At 58.9% G+C, this 18859-nt stretch overlaps 2 protein-coding genes across 3 annotated transcripts in view; one reads left to right on the forward strand and one right to left on the reverse strand.

The window, feature by feature from the left end:
* The window catches only part of BOP1 (BOP1 ribosomal biogenesis factor), a 69235-nt gene extending 62404 nt beyond the window's left edge, over positions 1-6831 (reverse strand). Inside the window, exons 1-2 of the mRNA XM_080340616.1 lie at positions 6718-6831; positions 6374-6535 (exon numbers count right to left, since the gene is read on the reverse strand). Coding sequence (XP_080196742.1) covers positions 6374-6535; positions 6718-6726 — 171 coding nt within the window. The 5' untranslated portion in view covers positions 6727-6831. The remainder of the gene's footprint in view (positions 1-6373; positions 6536-6717) is intronic.
* A 429-nt stretch (positions 6832-7260) lies between these two features.
* The window catches only part of HSF1 (heat shock transcription factor 1), a 71046-nt gene continuing 59447 nt past the window's right edge, over positions 7261-18859 (forward strand). The window contains exon 1 of one of the 2 annotated variants that reach the window (XM_080340619.1): positions 7261-7494. In XM_080340619.1, the coding sequence (XP_080196745.1) occupies positions 7357-7494 (138 nt within the window). In that variant the 5' untranslated portion in view covers positions 7261-7356. Of the gene's footprint in view, positions 7495-17002; positions 17125-18859 lie in introns of those variants that run through there. The other variant, XM_080340618.1, reaches the window with a different exon arrangement.

Below are 18859 nucleotides of genomic sequence, written 5' to 3' on the forward strand. Positions count from 1 at the left end.
ATTGCCCCTTGTCCTGTCCCTGGTTGTCACCAGCAGAGCCTGGCTCCATCCTCCTGACACTGCCCCTTTCCATCTTGATCCCCAGCAATGAGTCCCCCCTCAGTGTCCTCTTGTCCAGCTCCAGAGCCCCAGCTCCCTCAGCCTTTCCTCACACGGGAGATGCTCCACTCCCTGCAGCATCTTGGTGGCTGCGCTGGACTCTCTGCAGCAGTTCCCTGTCCTGCTGGAACTGAGGGGCCACAGCTGGACACAAGATTCCAGGTGTGGTCTCCCCAGGGCAGAGCAGAGGGGCAGGAGAACCTCTCTGACCCACTGACCACCCCCTTCTAACCCACCCCAGGTCTCACTGGCTTCCTGGCCACAAGGGCCAGTGCTGGCTCAGCCCACAGCACCCGCTGTTCCCACCTGGTCTCCCATCCAAGTACTGACCGGGCCCGACCCTGCTTAGCTTCCCAGATCAGATGAGATCGGGTGTTCTCAAGGTGGTATGGCTCTATATATTATATATATATATATATGTTCCCAAAGTATATCCTGACACTATCTGAACTAAACACTCTTTTCAAGGGCAGAGCAGAGGGGCAGGAGAACCTCTCTGACCCACTGACCATCCCCTTCTAACCCTCCCCAGGTCCCATTGGCTTCCTGGCCACAAGGGCCCAGTGCTGGCTCATGGTCACCCTGCTGTCCACACAGCACCTTGCGTTGAGCTCAGATACAAGATGATCCCAATTAGCGCCGCCAAACGAGAGCAGAAAAGTGGCTCCTACCAGCAGGTCAAGTCTCCTCCTGCCGAGCACTGTCAAACAGAGACAGGATCGGTCGCAGAGGCCATGGCACAGGGAGAAGTCGGCTGCTATTCGCTTTCCCACCACTGTGAGATGAATAGGGACAACTTCTTCCCCAAAGGGCTGTGGGGCATTGGAACAGGCTGCCCTGGGCCCTTTGGGGTGATCTGTGCACCTGCAGGGACAGGACAGGATCCCTGTTGTGATCTGTGCACCTGCAGGGACAGGACAGGATCCCTGGGGTGATCTGTGCACCTGCAGGGACAGGACAGGATCCCTGGGGTGATCTGTGCACCTGCAGGGACACGACAGGACAGGATTCCTGGGGTGATTTGTGCACCTGCAGGGACAGGACAGGATCCCTGGGGTGATCTGTGCACCCGCAGGGACAGGACGGGATCCCTCGGGTGATCTGTGCACCTGCAGGGACAGGACAGGATCCCTGGGGTGATCTGTGCACCTGCAGGGACAGGACGGGATCCCTGGGGTGATCTGTGCACCTGCAGGGACGGGACAGGATCCCTGGCGTGATCTGTGCACCTGCAGGGATGGGACAGGACAGGATCCCTGGGGTGATCTGTGCACCTGCAGGGACAGGACAGGATCCCTGGGGTGATCTGTGCACCCGCAGGGATGGGACGGGATCCCTGGGGTGATCTGTGCACCTGCAGGGACGGGACAGGATCCCTGGGGTGATCTGTGCACCTGCAGGGATGGGACAGGATCCCTGGGGTGATCTGTGCACCTGCAGGGACAGGACAGGATCCCTGGGGTGATCTGTGCACCTGCAGGGACGGGACAGGATCCCTGGGGTGATCTGTGCACCTGCAGGGACGGGACAGGATCCCTGGGGTGATCTGTGCACCTGCAGGGACAGGACAGGATCCCTGGGGTGATCTGCGCACCTGCAGGGACAGGACGGGATCCCTGGGGTGATCTGTGCACCCGCAGGGACGGGACAGGATCCCTGGGGTGATCTGTGCACCTGCAGGGACAGGACAGGATCCCTGGGGTGATCTGTGCAGCCGCAGGGACGGGACAGGATCCCTGTTGTGATCTGTGCACCTGCAGGGACAGGACAGGATCCCTGGGGTGATCTGTGCACCTGCAGGGACAGGACAGGATCCCTGGGGTGATCTGTGCAGCCGCAGGGACGGGACAGGATCCCTGTTGTGATCTGTGCACCTGCAGGGACAGGACAGGATCCCTGGGGTGACCTGTGCACCTGCAGGGACAGGACAGGATCCCTGAGGTGATTTGTGCACCTGCAGGGACAGGACAGGATCCCTGGGGTGATCTGTGCACCCGCAGGGACGGGACAGGATCCCTGGGGTGATCTGTGCACCTGCAGGGACAGGACAGGATCCCTGGGGTGATCTGTGCAGCCGCAGGGACGGGACAGGATCCCTGGGGTGATCTGTGCACCTGCAGGGACAGGACGGGATCCCTGGGGTGATCTGTGCACCCGCAGGGACGGGACAGGATCCCTGGGGTGATCTGTGCACCTGCAGGGATGGGACAGGATCCCTGGGGTGATCTGTGCACCTGCAGGGACGGGACAGGATCCCTGGGGTGATCTGTGCACCTGCAGGGCCAGGATCCCGGGTTCTAAGCCTGGGTTCTAATGCACCGGTCAGCCCGGCCCCGCTGCAGGCATCGGCTGTCCCGGGGCCCGACTGCGGCCGCACGGCTCCGCTCCGCGCGGCGCTGCCCAGGACGAGAGCCCGGCTGGCGAACGCTGCAAGTCACTAAGAGGAAATCTAACCCGACAAGGACAGCCTAATATTGACACAGCCCCGCCAGCTGGAGACGCACCGAGCACGGGCTGCGCGACGTGCTGACAGGCGCGGGGAGCGACGGCCCCTCCCGCTGACGGACCCCGGGGCGCTGGGACAGCTCAGCTCAGCTCGGCTCAGCTCAGGACAGCTCAGATCAGCTCAGGACAGCACAGCTCAGATTAGCTCGGCTCAGCTTGGGACAACATGGCTCAGCTCAGCTCGGGACAGCTCAGCTCGGGACAGCTCAGCTCGGGACAGCTCGGGTCAGCACAGCTTGGGACAGCACAGCACAGCTCAGCTCAGCACAGCTCAGCTCAGCTCGGGTCAGCTCGGGACAGCTCAGCTCAGCTCAGGAAAGCTCAGCTCGGGACAGCTCAGCTCAGGACAGCTCAGCTCAGCTCAGGACAGCTCGGGACGGGTCAGCTCAGGACAGCTCAGCTCAGCTTGGGACAACTCAGCTTAGCTCAGCTTGGGACAACTCAGCTCAGCTCAGCTCAGCTCAGCTTGGGACAGCACAGCTCAGCTCAGCTCGGGACAGCACAGCTCAGCTCAGCTCGGGACAGCACAGCTCAGCTCAGCTCGGGACAGCACAGCTCAGCTCAGCCCAGCTCGGGACAGCTCAGCTCAGCTCAGCCCAGCTCGGGACAGCTCAGCTCAGCTCAGGTTGGGACAGCTCGGGACAGCTCAGCTCAGCCCAGCTCAGGAGAGCTCAGCTCGGGACAGCTCAGCTCAGCTCAGCTCGGGACAGCTCAGCTCGGCTCAGCTCGGGACAGCTCAGCTCGGCTCAGCTCAGCTTGGGACAGCACAGCTCAGCTCAGCTCAGCTCGGGTCAGCTCAGCTCAGCTCGGCTCAGCTCAGCTTGGGACAGCACAGCTCAGCTCAGCTCAGCTCGGGTCAGCTCAGCCCAGCTCGGGACAGCTCAGCCCAGCTCGGGACAGCTCAGCCCAGCTCGGGACAGCTCAGCCCAGCTCGGGACAGCTCAGCCCAGCTCGGGACAGCTCAGCTCAGCTCAGGTCAGCTCAGCTCGGGTCGGGTCAGCTCAGCTCGGGTCGGGACAGCTCAGCTCGGGTCGGGACAGCTCAGCTCGGGTCGGGACAGCTCAGCCCAGCTCAGCTCAGCGCCTCTCTGCTCACACCAGCTTCACGCTCCCGCAGGGGCTGAGATGCCGGCGCTGCGCACCACTCAGCTCCCCTCTGCTCTGTCCCCGCGGGGCTGGCTTGGCTCCTCTGTGGGGTTTCTGAGCCCCAAAGACAAGACGACTCGCATTCCAGCTTTCCAGCCGCGTGTTCTTGGTGAGAACGGCAGGTGGCAGCGGGCTGGCACGCAGCGGCACGGCGCCGCGGGGGCTCGTCCCGCCAGCCCGCGTTCCGCGCTGACCGCGCGTCCCAAACCCGCGTCTCACCGTCTCCCTGTTACTTCTCAACAGGACAGTCACGGACCAGCTCCAAACCTCCGGCGGGTATTTCCAACACCAGAGCGTTCAACAAGCAGTTAGACCCCTGAGCTAAAGGGTTCTCCTTTGCCAGAGCCGCTGCTTCCATGGATGGAGCAGCAAACACTAAGACCAGCAGAGGAAGAATCACAGAATCGTTTTGGTTGGAAAAGCCCCTCAAGATCAAGTCCAACCACAACCCAACCCAGCACTGCCCCCTGTCCTGAGAACCTCACGTCCGTCTGTCCAGCCCTCCAGGGCTGGTGACTCCAGCACTGCCCTGGGCAGCCTGTTCAATGCCCCACAGCCCTTTGGGGAAGAAATTGTTCCCACATCCAACCTCAACCTCCCCTGGTGCAACTTGAGGCCGTTTCCTCTGCTCCTGGCGCTTGTTCCTGGGGAGCAGAGCCCGACCCCCCTGGCTCCAAGCTCCTTTCGGGCAGTTCAGAGATCAGAAGGTCTCCCCTCAGCTCCTGTTCTCCAGCTGAACCCCCAGGTCCCTCAGTTTCCATCACATTGTGCTCCAGCTCCTCACCAGCTCCGCTCCCTTCTCTGCACTCGCTCCAGCACCTCAAGGGTTTCTTGGCGTGAGGGGCCCAGAGCTGCCCCCAGGACTCAAGACAAGCTCAAGTGTGCATTTTTCCATCAACCTTTGCTCCTGCACCTTCTGAAATCAGAGGGAGACTACGTCATTCTGATATTATTTAAAAATGTAGCACCTGTGAGAGAAGCTTCACCACCAATACAGCCTCTACAAGCCCAGGGTGGCACAGAAGCTGCTCTCCTGTTACAATGCGGGTCTCTACGCTGCGTCTCATCACCAAATGCCCACCCAGAGGCAGGAAACTGAAGCGTCCCCATCTCTGGAAAGGTCTGGGCTCCCCCTCACTGACTCCACACACTCAGACATCCCGACTCCCGGCAGACAGAACACGGACGCTCAGACGTGTGAACCTTCCCGGCAGCTCTGGGGCTTTGGACTCATCTTGCCGCTCCCATTCCTCACACCAACCTAGCCCAAGCCCCTGCTGCAAAAACCAGCTCCAAATGAACAACCTAGTTCCTTGAGAGCTCCAGGGACAGGGTTATGGGTGGACTTGATGACCCTGAGGGTCGCTTCCAACCAAAATGTTTCTATGTTTCTATAAATACTATTTCTCTTCACATATGTTTTGCTGTGGTTGACGCACACAGGTTTGATTTTGCATTTTCCCCACAATTAACAGAGGAGGGGCACCACCAGGGGCCCCTTGCACCCCCAACCACTCTGTGGTTGTGACACAGGACACTTATTCCCCCCACTTCCCTCTTCTCCTCCAGGCACAAGCCGGAGCAGGGAATAAACCGCACTTGGCTGGCACGGATTTGCCCCCACATGCCTTTGGTTTGGAAGGAGGGTCCCAGACCATGGGCTGGGGGTGGGACGGGCCCAGGGGAGCCACTTGTCCCTCCTGCCCTGTCACAGAATCACAGGATCCCAGAGTGTCAGGGGGTGAAGGGCCCTCAAAGCTCATCCAGTGCAGCCCCCCGGAGCAGGAACACTCAGCTGAGGTGACACAGGAAGGTGTCCAGGGGGTTGGAATGTCTGCACAGAAGGAGACTCCACAACCCCCTGGGCAGCCTGGGCCAGGCTCTGACACCCTCACCCCAACAAGTTGCTTCTCCTCTTCCAGCGGAACCTCCTGTGTTGCAGTTTGCACCCATTGCCCCTTGTCCTGTCATTGGTTGTCACCAGCAGAGCCTGGCTCCATCCTCCTGACACTGCCCCTTGCCATCTTGATCCCCAGCAATGAGTCTCCCCTCAGTGTCCTCTTGTCCAGCTCCAGAGCCCCAGCTCCCTCAGCCTTTCCTCACACGGGAGATGCTCCACTCCCTGCAGCATCTTGGTGGCTGCGCTGGACTCTCTGCAGCAGTTCCCTGTCCTGCTGGAGCTGAGGGGCCACAGCTGGACACAAGATTCCAGGTGTGGTCTCCCCAGGGCAGAGCAGAGGGGCAGGAGAACCTCTCTGACCTACTGACCACCCCCTTCTAACCCACCCCAGGTCCCATTGGCTTCCTGGCCACAAGGGCCAGTGCTGGCTCATGGTCACCCTGCTGTCCACCAGCAGAGCCTGGCTCCATCCTCCTGACACTGCCCCTTGCCATCTTGATCCCCAGCAATGAGTCCCCCCTCAGTGTCCTCTTGTCCAGCTCCAGAGCCCCAGCTCCCTCAGCCTTTCCTCACACGGGAGATGCTCCACTCCCTGCAGCACCTTGGTGGCTGCGCTGGACTCTGCAGCAGTTCCCTGTCCCGCTGGAGCTGAGGGCCCACACTGCACAGGCTATTGGGGCTGTGCTCTCCGTCCCCCAGCGCAGCGAGGCCGCGCAGCCCTTACGTGTGTCCGGGGGTGGCAGCCGCCGCCGGGCTCGTCCTCCGGCTCCGAGTCCCAGTCCTGCTCCCCCGCCGAGCTGCTGTCGCTGCCCGAGTCCTGCAGCCCCGAGTAGGCGCTCTCCTCGCTGTCCGTCAGCTCCTCCGCGCTCTCCTCGCCGGGCCGCGCCTGCAACGGAACCGGGCGGCGGGGGGGGGGGGGTCAGGGCGGCGGGTCCCGCTCACCGAGGGTCCCCCCGGCGCCTCCGCGGCCTCCCCGGGCCCCGCCGCCCCCTCAGCGCCCCCCGTCGCCATGGCAACCGCCCCCCGTCGCCATGGCAACCGCCCCACAGCCCCACACACCCCCCCGACCTGCTCCATGGCGGCGGCTCCGCGTGCGCCGGCCCCAGCGTGCGCCACGTGCGCGCGGGTCAGAGGTCACGGCCCCAAGCCCCGCCCACGGCGCACGCCCCGCCCTGCAGAGCCCACCGGGGGAGGGGGAACCAAAAAGGAGGAGGGGGGGGCGCGCTCCGGGAGGGGCGGGGGGGCAATAATTACTGAGCGCGGGTCAAAGGGGAGAGGTAGCGCGGCACCGCGCGCATGCGCACTGCGAGACACCGGGCGGGCTGTGGCGCGCTGCGCATGCGCCAAAGCACGCATGGGGAGTACCACCGCGCCGCACCCGCCTCTTAGGCACAAGCGCGCATGCGCAGCGAGGGATTCCCTCCCGGGCGGGGCAAAAGGGGGGATGCGCATGCGCACCGCGCTGAAGGAGGAGGCGGGGGGGGCGGTGCCGCGCGGGGGGCGCGTCACGGAGGCGGCCCAAGATGGCGGCGGCCATGCTGGGCCCCGGGCGGGTCAGTGCGCAGGCAGCGGCCCGGCCCCGCCGCGCCCCCCGCCGCCCGCTCTGAACCCCGGGCCGCCCGCCCGCCCCGACACACACCTTGGCGGCGGCTTTGCGGGGGTGCGGGGCAGCGGCGCGGCGCGGCCGGCCCCGGAGCCCGCAGCGCCATGGACGGGCCTGGCGCGGCGGCGGGAGGGGGCGGCGGCGGCGGCGGCCCCGGCGGCAGCAACGTCCCCGCGTTCCTCACCAAACTCTGGACGCTGGTGGAGGATCCCGACACCGACTCGCTCATCTGCTGGAGCCCGGTGAGTCGCGGCGGGGAGAAGCGGCCGAGGCCCCGGGGCCCGGCACCCGGCAGCGGGCGAACGCCCGCTGCCGGGTGTCCGGGCCCCGGGGCCTCGGCCCAGGCGTTTCCGTAGCTTGAAGCGTAGAATTCTCTCACTATTTTTTGTAATTCGCACTGTGATGCAGAAAAAAAGTTGATTCTCCTCAAGCTGACTCAATTAATCAGCAGTTGGTTCTCACAGAATCACAGGATTAGGGGGTGAAGGGCCCTCAAAGCTCATCCAGTGCAGCCCCCCGGAGCAGGAACACCCAGCTGAGGTGACACAGGAAGGTGTCCAGGGGGTTGGAATGTCTGCACAGAAGGAGACTCCACAACCCCCCTGGGCAGCCTGGGCCAGGCTCTGACACCCTCACCCCAACAAGTTGCTTCTCCTCTTCCAGCGGAACCTCCTGTGTTGCAGTTTGCACCCATTGCCCCTTGTCCTGTCCCTGGTTGTCACCAGCAGAGCCTGGCTCCATCCTCCTGACACTGCCCCTTTCCATCTTGATCCCCAGGAACGAGTCCCCCCTCAGTGTCCTCTTGTCCAGCTCCAGAGCCCCAGCTCCCTCAGCCTTTCCTCCCACGGGAGATGCTCCACTCCCTGCAGCATCTTGGTGGCTGCGCTGGACTCTCTGCAGCAGTTCCCTGTGCTGCTGGAACTGAGGGGCCACAGCTGGACACAAGATTCCAGGTGTGGTCTCCCCAGGGCAGAGCAGAGGGGCAGGAGAACCTCTCTGACCTACTGACCCCCCCTTCTAACCCACCCCAGGTCCCATTGGCTTCCTGGCCACAAGGGCCCAGTGTTGGCTCAGCCCACAGCACCCACTGTTCCCACCTGGTCTCCCATCCAAGTACTGACCGGGCCCGACCCTGCTTAGCTTCCCACATCAGATGAGATCAGGTGTTCTCAGGGTGGTGTGGCTACACATATTTTATATATATTATATATAAGTTCCCCAAGTATATCCTGATCATATTTGAACTAAACCCTTTTTCAAGGGCAGAGCAGAGGGGCAGGAGAACCTCTCTGACCCACTGACCACCCCCTTCTAACCCAGCCCAGGTCCCATTGGCTTCCTGGCCACAAGGGCACAGTGCTGGCTCATGGTCACCCTGCTGTCCCCAGGACCCCCAGCTCCCTTTACCCTCTGCTGCTCTCCAACAGCTCATTCCCAACTTACACTGGAACCTGGGGTTGTTCCTGCCCAGATTCAAGACTCTACACTTGTCCGTGTTCTATTGCATTACATTTTCCCTGCCCAACTCTCCAGCCTGTCCAGGTCTCTGACGGCAGCACAGCTTCCAGTGTCACCACTCCTCCCAGCTTGGTGTCACCAGCAAGCTCGCTGACAGTCACTTTATTCCCTCATCCAAATCTTTGATGAATATATTGAATAATACCAGCCCCAGCACTGCCCCTGAGGCACTGCACTGGATACAGGCCTCAACCGGACTCTGCCCCATTGACCCCAACTCTCTGGCTTCTTCCCTTCAGCCAGTTATTCTCATCTTACTGTGTTTAATTCCTTTTGTTTAATTTCCTTCAGTAACAGAAGAAACAAGCTCGGGGGGTTGGGGTTGTGAACCCCTAAATGGCTGCAGGATTGAAAAGGATTTTCTCTGTGCATTTGAGGAGAAATCAGCAGGAATATAAACATAAAAGGGAGGTTAAGAAGCACAATACACTTCTTAACATATATAAATTCTAATTTGTCTTCTTTGAAGGTAAAGCCTTCACATTTTATTTGCAGTTCCTTGGCACGCTTTTTAAATTAACTTTCTCAACTTTAATACTTCTCTGGTCCCTAGAGAGGCTATTCAAACCTGGTTTCGAGGCGTTTATCGTGTCCTCAGCATCAGCCGCTTCCTGTCCTGCCTCATCCATCGGTCCCCGCGGTTTCTCGGGATCACCGGGGCTATTCCCGTCCGAGACCCGCGGCTTTGCTGACGGGAGCCCAGAAGCGCTGAGGGAACAGGACACTCAGCAGCGCCTCAGATCGGGGCAGCTGCTGGGCTGGGTGCTCAACGGGGACGCACAGAGAGATGCTTGGCCCTCATTATCTCTAATCAGTCGGTGTTTCTCATGTATAAGAGGAGACGGCACTGGCTGAGTTGCTGGGCAGACAGGTGCAAGAGGCGGATATCGGGTTGGAAGAGGCGGATATCGGGTTGGAAGAGGCGGATATCGGGTTGGAAGAGGCGGATATCGGGTTGGAAGAGGCGGATATCGCATTGGAAAGTCGAATATGTGGCCATGCGGCTCACCCGTTGCGCAGTCTCTCCCCACAATGATCCTACGCAGGCCAGAACTGTAGAAGAGTTTGAAGAGTTGAAGGAGGAGGGCTCGTGTTCCTGTGAAACACCACGGCTGGCTGTGATTTGCTGCTCGTGGGGCCACGGGGAGCGGATTCAGCTTTTCGTCCTCCACAGGCTGGTGTTTTTTCCTGGGTGTCTTTCTTCTCTGTGGAACTGGTGAGTTTTGGTGACCCGTTCTGCTGCAGGTAACGCCAAAGCGTGCCTGGGGGTGGCAGGAAGAGGGGACAACCTCTGCTGGTGGCGACCACCGGTTTGAATTGCTTGAAGCTGTGTGAAAGAGGACAGCGTGCGGCTCGTGAGCCTCCGAGGCCGCGGGGGCTCAGATGGAGCAGCACAGCACGTTCTGCTCTGGAGAAGCTCCTGTGTGGTGTCCGGCGGCTGGCACACACACCTCTGCTCCGCCTCGCTCAGACCTCTTGGGGTGATGCTGAACCGTCCCCTGTGCCGGCTGTGGCACTTGTCACGGCTTCTCCAGGGACGGGACAAGCTCAGGGAAGTGCCAGAACCACTAAGGAGAGGCTGGACCCGCTCTGGTACCTGTATCTCAGCTGCATCTTGGGCTCGCTGATGTGACTCCTCACCCCGTCTGAGCTGATTCTCCCCTCTGAGTCTCAGCTGGATCCAGAGTGAGCTCAGTGTGGTGTTTAAGCCCGGGTTTAGTGGTGGGCTTGGGAGTGCTGGCTTAACGATTGGGCTTCATCTTCAGGATCTCTTCCAACCTAAATGATTCTATTCTAAACCATCAGGAAAATGGTTTTCACAGGATCACAGAATGGTTTAGGTTGGAAGGGAACTAAATCGCCACCAGTGCCCCCCCTGCCATGAGCAGGGACATCTCACAGCTCAGGGTGCTCAGAACCCCATCCAGCTCTGGGGTGTCTCAGGGATGGTTCAGCCACCACCGCTCTGGGAACCTGGGCCAGGCTCTCACCACCCTCAGGGCAACAATTCTGATATCCAGCCTGAATCTCCCTCCTTTAGTTTAAAACCATCACCCCTTGTCCTATCACAACAGACCCTGCTCCAAACTCTGTCCCCATCTTTCTCATCAGCCCCTTTTAAGTCCAGAAAGGCCGCACTAAGGTCTCCCCAGAGCTTCTCCTCCTCAGGCTGAGCCCCCAGCTGTCTCAGCCTTTCTCCCCAAAGCTGCTCAGCCCTCGGCCCATTCCCGTGTCCCTCCTCTGTCCTGCTCCAACAGCTCCATGTCTGGCTGGCGCTGGGACCCCAGGGCTGGCTGCAGAGCTCAGGGGGTCAGCACAGGGGGCGCAGGGGCAGGATCCCCCCAGTGCTGCTCACGCTGCTCTGGGTTTGCCTGTACGTCCGTTTTCTGGCCCGTTGCGCCCAGGGGAGCGTTAGGGAGCAAACGTGGTTGGGGGCCACGCTCAGCATCCACAGGGCGCTGGATTGGCCTGACCATGCGTGAAACTGTCCCTTACGATGAAGATATGCGTGGTGGCCACAATCGCCTTGTGGTGGCTCCTACAGTGGGTCTGGTGGTGGTTTTGGCCGCTTGACTTGAAGGAAGTGTCAGGTTCGGAGACATCGTTTTGCTTCTTGTCACTTGGGGAACAGGGACAAAGGTGGAGACGGAGAGTCTGGGGGAACGTGAAGGTGCTCCTGAGGGGCAGAGTTGGGAGGAAACCTGGTGTCCCACCCAAACGGTCACTCTTGGCCAAGTCTTAAGCCTGAATTTAGAATATGCTGAGCTTGTGGAGTCTGAGCCTCAGTCCTTGTATCAGCAGTTCATAGAATCACAGGTTGCCCTGAGCTGCAGGGACCCACAGGATCATGGATTCCAGCTCCTGTCCCTGCACAGGACACCCCACAGGTCACCCCGTGTGTCTGAGGACGGTGTCCAGTCTGTTGAACACTGTCAGGTTGGGCCATGACACCTCCCTGGGAGCCTGTTCAGTGTCCAGCACCTCTGGGGAAGAACCTTTTCCTCATGTCCCACTGACCCCCCGGCACATCTGCTGCTGTTCCCTGCGCTCTGTTGAAGGGGAGGAACCGGCTGCTGGTGAACCCCACGTCTCCATTTCTGCTGCAGCACAAGCCCAGCACAGGAAGGTCCATGTGGTGCAGAATCAGATAATGGTTTAGGGTGGAAAAAACCTTTAAGGTCATCAAGTCCAACCATAACCCAGCCCTGTCCCCTGTCCTGAGAACCTGATGTCCGTCTGTCCAGCCCTCCAGGGCTGGTGACTCCAGCACTGCCCTGGGCAGCCTGTTCAATGCCCCACAGCCCTTTGGGGAAGAAATTGTTCCCATATCCAACCTCACCCTCCCCTGGGGCAACTTGAGGCCGTTTCCTCTGCTCCTGGCGCTTGTTCCTGGGGAGCAGAGCCCGACCCCCCTGGCTCCAAGCTCCTTTCAGGCAGTTCAGAGATCACAAGGTCTCCCCTTAGCTCCTGTTCTCCAGCTGAACCCCCAGGTCCCTCAGTCTCCATCACACTCGTGCTCCAGCCGCTCAGCAGCTCCCACAAGGCCAGGCTGGTACGGTCCAGTATGACCATTTCAGTGCCCCTGAGCTTCGTGCTGGTTTAGACCTGTGAGGTGGCCGCGCTGTTGGGGACGGTGACGCTGCCTTGCAAAGTCACCACCGGTGGAACAGCAAACCCTCCACTGCACACTGGTCTTCAGCAGAGCCTGGTTGGACGCGATGATCTGAAAGGTCTTTTCCAACTGAAATGATTCTGTGGGTGCGGAGCCGTTCCTGCGCAGTTGTGCTCTAATCCGGCAGCTCCGTGGATGCTCCGGGACAGAGGGCTTGTCCGAAATCCCAGCGGCGGCAGCTCGTGTTGCTTGTGAACACATACACATGTCCTGCACCACGTGCCCATTTGATGTTGGTGCCGAGGTCCTTGTCTGCGCTGGGACAACAACTCTGTTCAAACTGTCGCCAGTTGTGTTCTTCATTTCTACAGAATCATTTCATTTGGCAGAGACCCTCAGGATCATCGTGTCCAACCATAACCCGACCCAGGCGCTAACCCATGTCCCTGAGAACCTCGTCTAAACACCTTCTCACCCCCTCCAGGGATGGTGACTGGTGCCTGAACTCCTGGTGTGCGGGTGACACCGCTGCCCCTCCGCCGTCCCCAGGCCCGGCCTTATCGCAAGGGAAAGGACTCGCTTTGATAGGGTATTGTATGGAAAATCCGAATGTATAGCTGGAAATGAGCAGAAGAATGGCAATCCCAGCGTGCTGGAGAGTTGTGAGTTGGAAGGAGTCACCAGCCCTGGAGGGCTGGACAGACGGACATGAGGTTCTCAGGACATGGTGCAGGGACAGGAGTGGGTTATGGTTGGACTTGGTGACCTTAAAGGTTTTTTCCAACCTAAACTCTCTTCCCTGTGGAAGCGGAGGAGGCGGCAGGACGGGGATACAGGGAAACAGAAGGGTTTCTCTTATATATTGAATCTTGTGTGCAGGTAATAGCAGCTTTCATGATTTTGCAAGGGGGGGGTCGATCAGTTTAGTAAATAGGGTGAGGGTTTGGTAGATAAGGCTTTTAATGAAACCAAACCAAACCATTGTTCAGAGCTTTTATGCTTGAGTTGCTTTCAAATTCTGTGTTTGCAATGCAAATTCAAACTAAAACTTACTCTTATAAGCGTGGCGACCAAAATACAGTATTGGTACAGGGCAATAAGCTGTAGTTGTGTTGGATTTCTGATTGAATCTTGTGGCAGAATGCAAACCCCCCTCTCTCCATCCCTCCTTCAGTATGGAAGGAGTAGACACATCTCCCTCTCTCTGCTGCTTGAGGCTACAGCTGCTTTGGTTTGGCCCAGAGCCAGGGCCATTAGGAGAAGGGAGCGCTGAGGCGCCACTGGGCACCCACAGCCAGTGTGGGGGTGTTTGGAGGCTTCAGGGGCACCCACAGCCAGGGTGGGGATGTTTGGAGGCTTCAGGGGCACCCACAGCCAGTGTGGGGATGTTTGGAGGCTTCAGGGGCACCCACAGCCAGGGTGGGGGTGTTTGGAGGCTTCAGGGGCACCCGCAGCCAGTGTGGGGATGTTTGGAGGCTTCAGGGGCACCCGCAGCCAGGGTGGGGGTGCAGAGCAGCTTCTGGAATGCCCACAGTCACGTCTGATCATCCTATAAAAACGGGACTCTCGCCGAGACTCTGCCCCTTGTCGCGGGTCTGGGAGCACGAGCGAGATGCTGCTGAGACCCCCGGGATGGAGACTGCGCTCGCCTCACCAACACGTGTGTAAGTAAAACCCTCACAGGATTGCGAGTGTATCTACTTCCCGTGCACATTTGCACGCGTAACTTTCCATGCTCAATACGAGCACGTGTATAAATTATTTCCTTGCACAATCGCGGGTGTATTTTCCTCCCGTGCTTCCACATAAGCACGTGTAACTTTCCGTGCACGTTTGCATGTGTATTTCTCCTCGCAGGATTGCGAGTGTATTATAAACTGACCCTCGCAGAATGGCGAGTGTGCACTTTCCGTGCTCACCACGAGTCCGTGTGTCCCTTCGCAATAACCCCACACCGTGTCCATGCCGTGTGGGCTCCTCCCGGGCTCAGGGCGGCTCCGGCATTGTTTTGGTGAAGCCACGTGTATGCACTCCATGGGCTGCCTGTTGGATTAGTTGTTGCCCCTTAATAATTTTCCTCACCTGATATCCGAGCCTGTATTCAAGTCACTTTTGGAGCCCTAAACCCTGTTTCTCACCGGTTTAATAAAAGTTGGTTTGGACCCTGTTGTCCCTTAAACTACCCTCGGGGTGCCTCCGGGACAATCTAAATTCAAAAATGTGACCTTTGAAGGTTGGGTTTTTATTTGGGTTGAGCTAAAGGTTCATTTAGAGTCTCAAGGTGAAGGTCCGGTGTTGGGCAGGAGGCTGAAGTGAGAGCCTTACTAAGACTGAATGGAAAACCCCTCGTAGAGCCGGAGAGCGCCGGGCACCAAAACACCCGGAGCTGCCCTGAACGCTGCGCGGAACCGGCGCCACGTGGTGACAGCACAAACCAGAAGAGTCAGGAGCTGTCCTTGGAAACGGCGCCGGTGCCTTCTCCCCGGTGCAACCGGCACACTTTGGGTTGGAAGGCCCGTCGAGGTTGGCTGGAGGACTCTGCCGGCAGTTTGAGCGCGGCTGACGCTGCTCGTGCTGCTCTCGGGGCGCTCCCGGCAGCGGGTCTGAGCGCGGCTGACGCTGCTCGTGCTGCTCTCGGGGCGCTCCCGGCAGCGGGTCAGAGCGCGACTGACGCTGCTCGTGCTGCTCTCGGGGCGCTCCCGGCAGCGAGTCTGAGCGCGGCTGACGCTGCTCGTGCTGCTGTCGGGGCGCTCCCGGCAGCGGGTCTGAGCACGGCTGACGCTGCTCGTGCTGCTGTCGGGGCGCTCCCGGCAGCGGGTCTGAGCGCCGCTGACGCTGCTCGTGCTGCTGTCGGGGCGCTCCCGGCAGCGGGTCTGTGCCGCGGCGATGCTTTGGAGTCCAGGCTGTCTCGCTGATCCTTGCACTCTTCTCCACGCCATTTCATGCCAAGCGCTCATCCCACAGCTCCGTCTGGCCCTGGGTCCGACCACGGGCGCCTGCGCTGGGCTCTCACTGACTCTGCCTCTCGTTCCACCTCCCGCAGACCCTGCAATGATCTCATCGCCCCCTTGGCTTTGTTTGCAGCTGCCTCGGGGTCGCGGCTGCTCCTGGAGGTGTCTCTTAGACCCCTTTCTTCTCCCCAGCTCGTTATTGGCGCTCGGTGTGAGCACGAGGGCTCAGCCCCACACAGGAACGTGTGTTGCTCTCTGCTCTGGGAGCCAAGGACGCTCTGAGTTCTGCCCATGGGCGTGAGGAGCTGGGATGGGCTGGACAGACAGAGCTGGACTGACACCCACACTGACCAGAGGAGCTGGAACAGGCTGGACAGACAGAGCTGGACTGACACCCACACTGACCAGGGAGAGGGTTCCAGCCCACTAGCGACGTGAGAATTATTTAAGGAGAGGGGACCCTCTGCTCTCTCTCTCTGGGGTGTTCTCGCTCTTACTTGTGCACGTTCTGTTCTCCTTCGCTCTTTGTGCCGGGCCAGTTTGTTTCAGGACGTTTAGTTGGGCTTTTTATCATTTTGCAGAGTCCTCGGGGCTTTTCTGCCTTTTTCACTCTCTGGGATGAGCTTTGGGACCAGGTGCCGTTTCTGGGACTGGCTGCATAGTGTGGGTGTGAGGAATTGCCTTGACTATCTTTTATTTCTATTTTAAATATATATATATATATCTAATAGTACCGTATTAGCGTTTTGTTCTTTTATTAAGCCACGTTTATCTCAATCCAAGTTTCTCCCTTCCTGTCCATTCTCTCCCATATTGTGTGGTAGGGAGTGAGTGAGCGGCTGCGTGGTCCTGGTGCTCAGGTTAAACCACACCGGGGGGACACCGGACTTGGGCCTCGCTGGAGAGCGAGAGGAACGCGGCTAAACCGCGTGAGCTACAACGTGCCGCGGTTTGTGTGGTTTGTGCCGCGGCCGCCGATCGAATCCCTGCAGATCGAATCCCTGCAGGCCGGGCTCATCTTGACACAGGACTCGGAGGAGTTTATCCTGGGGATGGCGCCAGTTTTCCCTTTGTTTCCTTGCGTTTTGCTCGGTGCTGCGTGCAGGGACCGCCCAGCGCCGGGGAGAGCTGGAGACTAACAGGAGCGGCTTCCCGCTGAGTCTGGAGCCCACAGCAATTAGCGCAATTACCGGCTAATGAGAGCCTGCACCTCGGCGCATCGTCCTGCCGCCTGCCTCCCTTCCAGAGCCCGAGGAGCTTTCTCAGCCGCAATTAAAGTGCGCGCTTTGACGCACAAAGGAGTGATTATGCCCTGCTTTCTCCTGGCTTCAGGTTGTTCCTTGGCGGGGTTTATTTGGGTTTTTATTTTGGTTGGTTTTAGGGTTATTTTGGTTGGTTGGTCGGGGTTTTTTGGTTTTCTTCTAGTTTGTTGTGGTTTTATTGTCTAGATTTAGGCTGTGCCTTTCTCAGGGATCAGGACTCCCTAATCCAGCCCAGGAGCATTCCTCTTCTTGCAATCCCGCTTCCAGCACAGTCTGTTCACTTCCAGTTCTAACCAGTGGCCAATATCTGCCTTTAAATCACTTTGTACGTAGAATTTCCTTCTTCATTTCCCCCATTAGCGATGTATTGCGCACAGGCCGTGCTTTCCCTTCGCTTTACATGATGCTCAGCTCCAAGCTCTATCCTGCCCGGCTCCGGTAACCGCTGCACAGAAACCGTGTCACCCGTAGGCTGGGAAGGACAACGCAAGATCCACGAGGGAAGAACCAGCAAACCAGGAGGAAAAGGTGTAGTTTGAACACCCTTTGGTGAAGTTCCAGGCGCAGTTTCCAGCTGGGCTCCGCGGGGTCCTTGGTTTTGTCTGCTGAGGTTCTTTTAGTGCCGTTGGCGTGAAAACGCAGTTGGTGTGTGAAGCGCAATGAGTCGGGTAGGAGGTGCCAGCGCCTCGGAGCCTCATCTGGCTGCGGGATTTGGGAAAATCCCAAAAAACCTGCAATTCGGGGCACTGTGACCCCGCTTGGGTGAAGCACGAGGTCACGCACCCAATGATTTGTGCTGCTTTCTGGAAATTCCTTAGTTGTGCCTGCAAATGGTTGTTTCTTTCTTAGGAATTGGATCAGGGGGCTTTTCCTCTTCTAACCCCCGTTTTCGTGTGTTTTTCGATGTGTGCGCGAGCTGGGTTACCCCGTGTGGTCCCCAGGGACGTTTCACCAGCCCAGGGTGCTCAGAGCCCCGTCCAGCCTGGCCTGGGGTGTCTCAGGGATGGTTCATCTACCACCCCTCTGGATAAAGGACCTTCACAGTATCACAGTATGTTTGGGATTGGAAGGGACCTCAAAAGATCATCCAGTCCAATCCCCCCACGGAGCAGGAACGCCCAGGTGAGGTCGCACAGGAACATGTCCAGGCGGGTTTGAATGTCTGCACAGAAGAAGACTCCACAACCCCCCTGGGCAGCCTGGGCCAGGCTCTGCCACCCTCACCATGAAGAAGTTTTTTCTCAAATTTAAGTGGAACCTCTTGTGTTCCAGCTTGATCCCATTACCCCTTGTCCTATCATTGTTTGCCACCGAGAAGAGCCTGGCTCCATCCTCGTGGAACTCACCCTTTATATATTTATAAACATTCATAAGGTCACCCCTCAGTCTCCTCTTCTCCAAATTAAAGAGCCCCAGCTCCCTCAGCCTTTCCTCACACGGGAGATGCTCCACTCCCTGCAGCATCTTGGTGGCTGCGCTGGACTCTCTGCAGCAGTTCCCTGTCCTGCTGGAACTGAGGGGCCACAGCTGGACACAAGATTCCAGGTGTGGTCTCCCCAGGGCAGAGCAGAGGGGCAGGAGAACCTCTCTGACCCACTGACCACCCCCTTCTAACCCACCCCAGGTCCCATTGGCTTCCTGGCCACAAGGGCCCAGTGCTGGCTCAGCCCACAGCACCCGCTGTTCCCACCTGGTCTCCCATCCAAGTACTGACCAGGCCCGACCCTGCTTAGCTTCCCACATCAGATGAGATCAGGTGGTCTCAGGGTGGTATGACTATGTATTATATATGTATTATATGTAAGATCCCAAAGTATACCCTGATAGTATCTGAGCTAAACCCTCTTTTCAAGGGCAGAGCAGAGGGGCAGGAGAACCTCTCTGACCCACTGACCACCCCCTTCTAACCCAGCCCAGGTCCCATTGGCTTCCTGGCCACAAGGGCCCAGTGCTGGCTCATGGTCACCCTGCTGTCCCCAGGACCCCCAGCTCCTTTTCCCCTACACTGCTCTCTAATATGTAATTTCCCAACCTATACTGGGACCTGGGGTTGTTCCTGCCCAGATGCAGGACTCTACACTTGCCCTTGTTAAATTTCATTAGGTTATTCCCCGCCCAACTCTCCAGCCTGTCCAGGTCTCTGATGGCAGCACAGCTTCCTGTGTCACCACTCCTCCCAGCTTAGTGTCATCAGCAAACTTGCTGATAGTGCACTTGATTCCCTCGTCTAAATCATTAATGAATATACTGAATAATACCGGCC

Source organism: Nesoenas mayeri (assembly GCF_963082525.1).
Source record: "Nesoenas mayeri genome assembly, chromosome: 2".
Taxonomy (NCBI): domain Eukaryota; kingdom Metazoa; phylum Chordata; class Aves; order Columbiformes; family Columbidae; genus Nesoenas; species Nesoenas mayeri.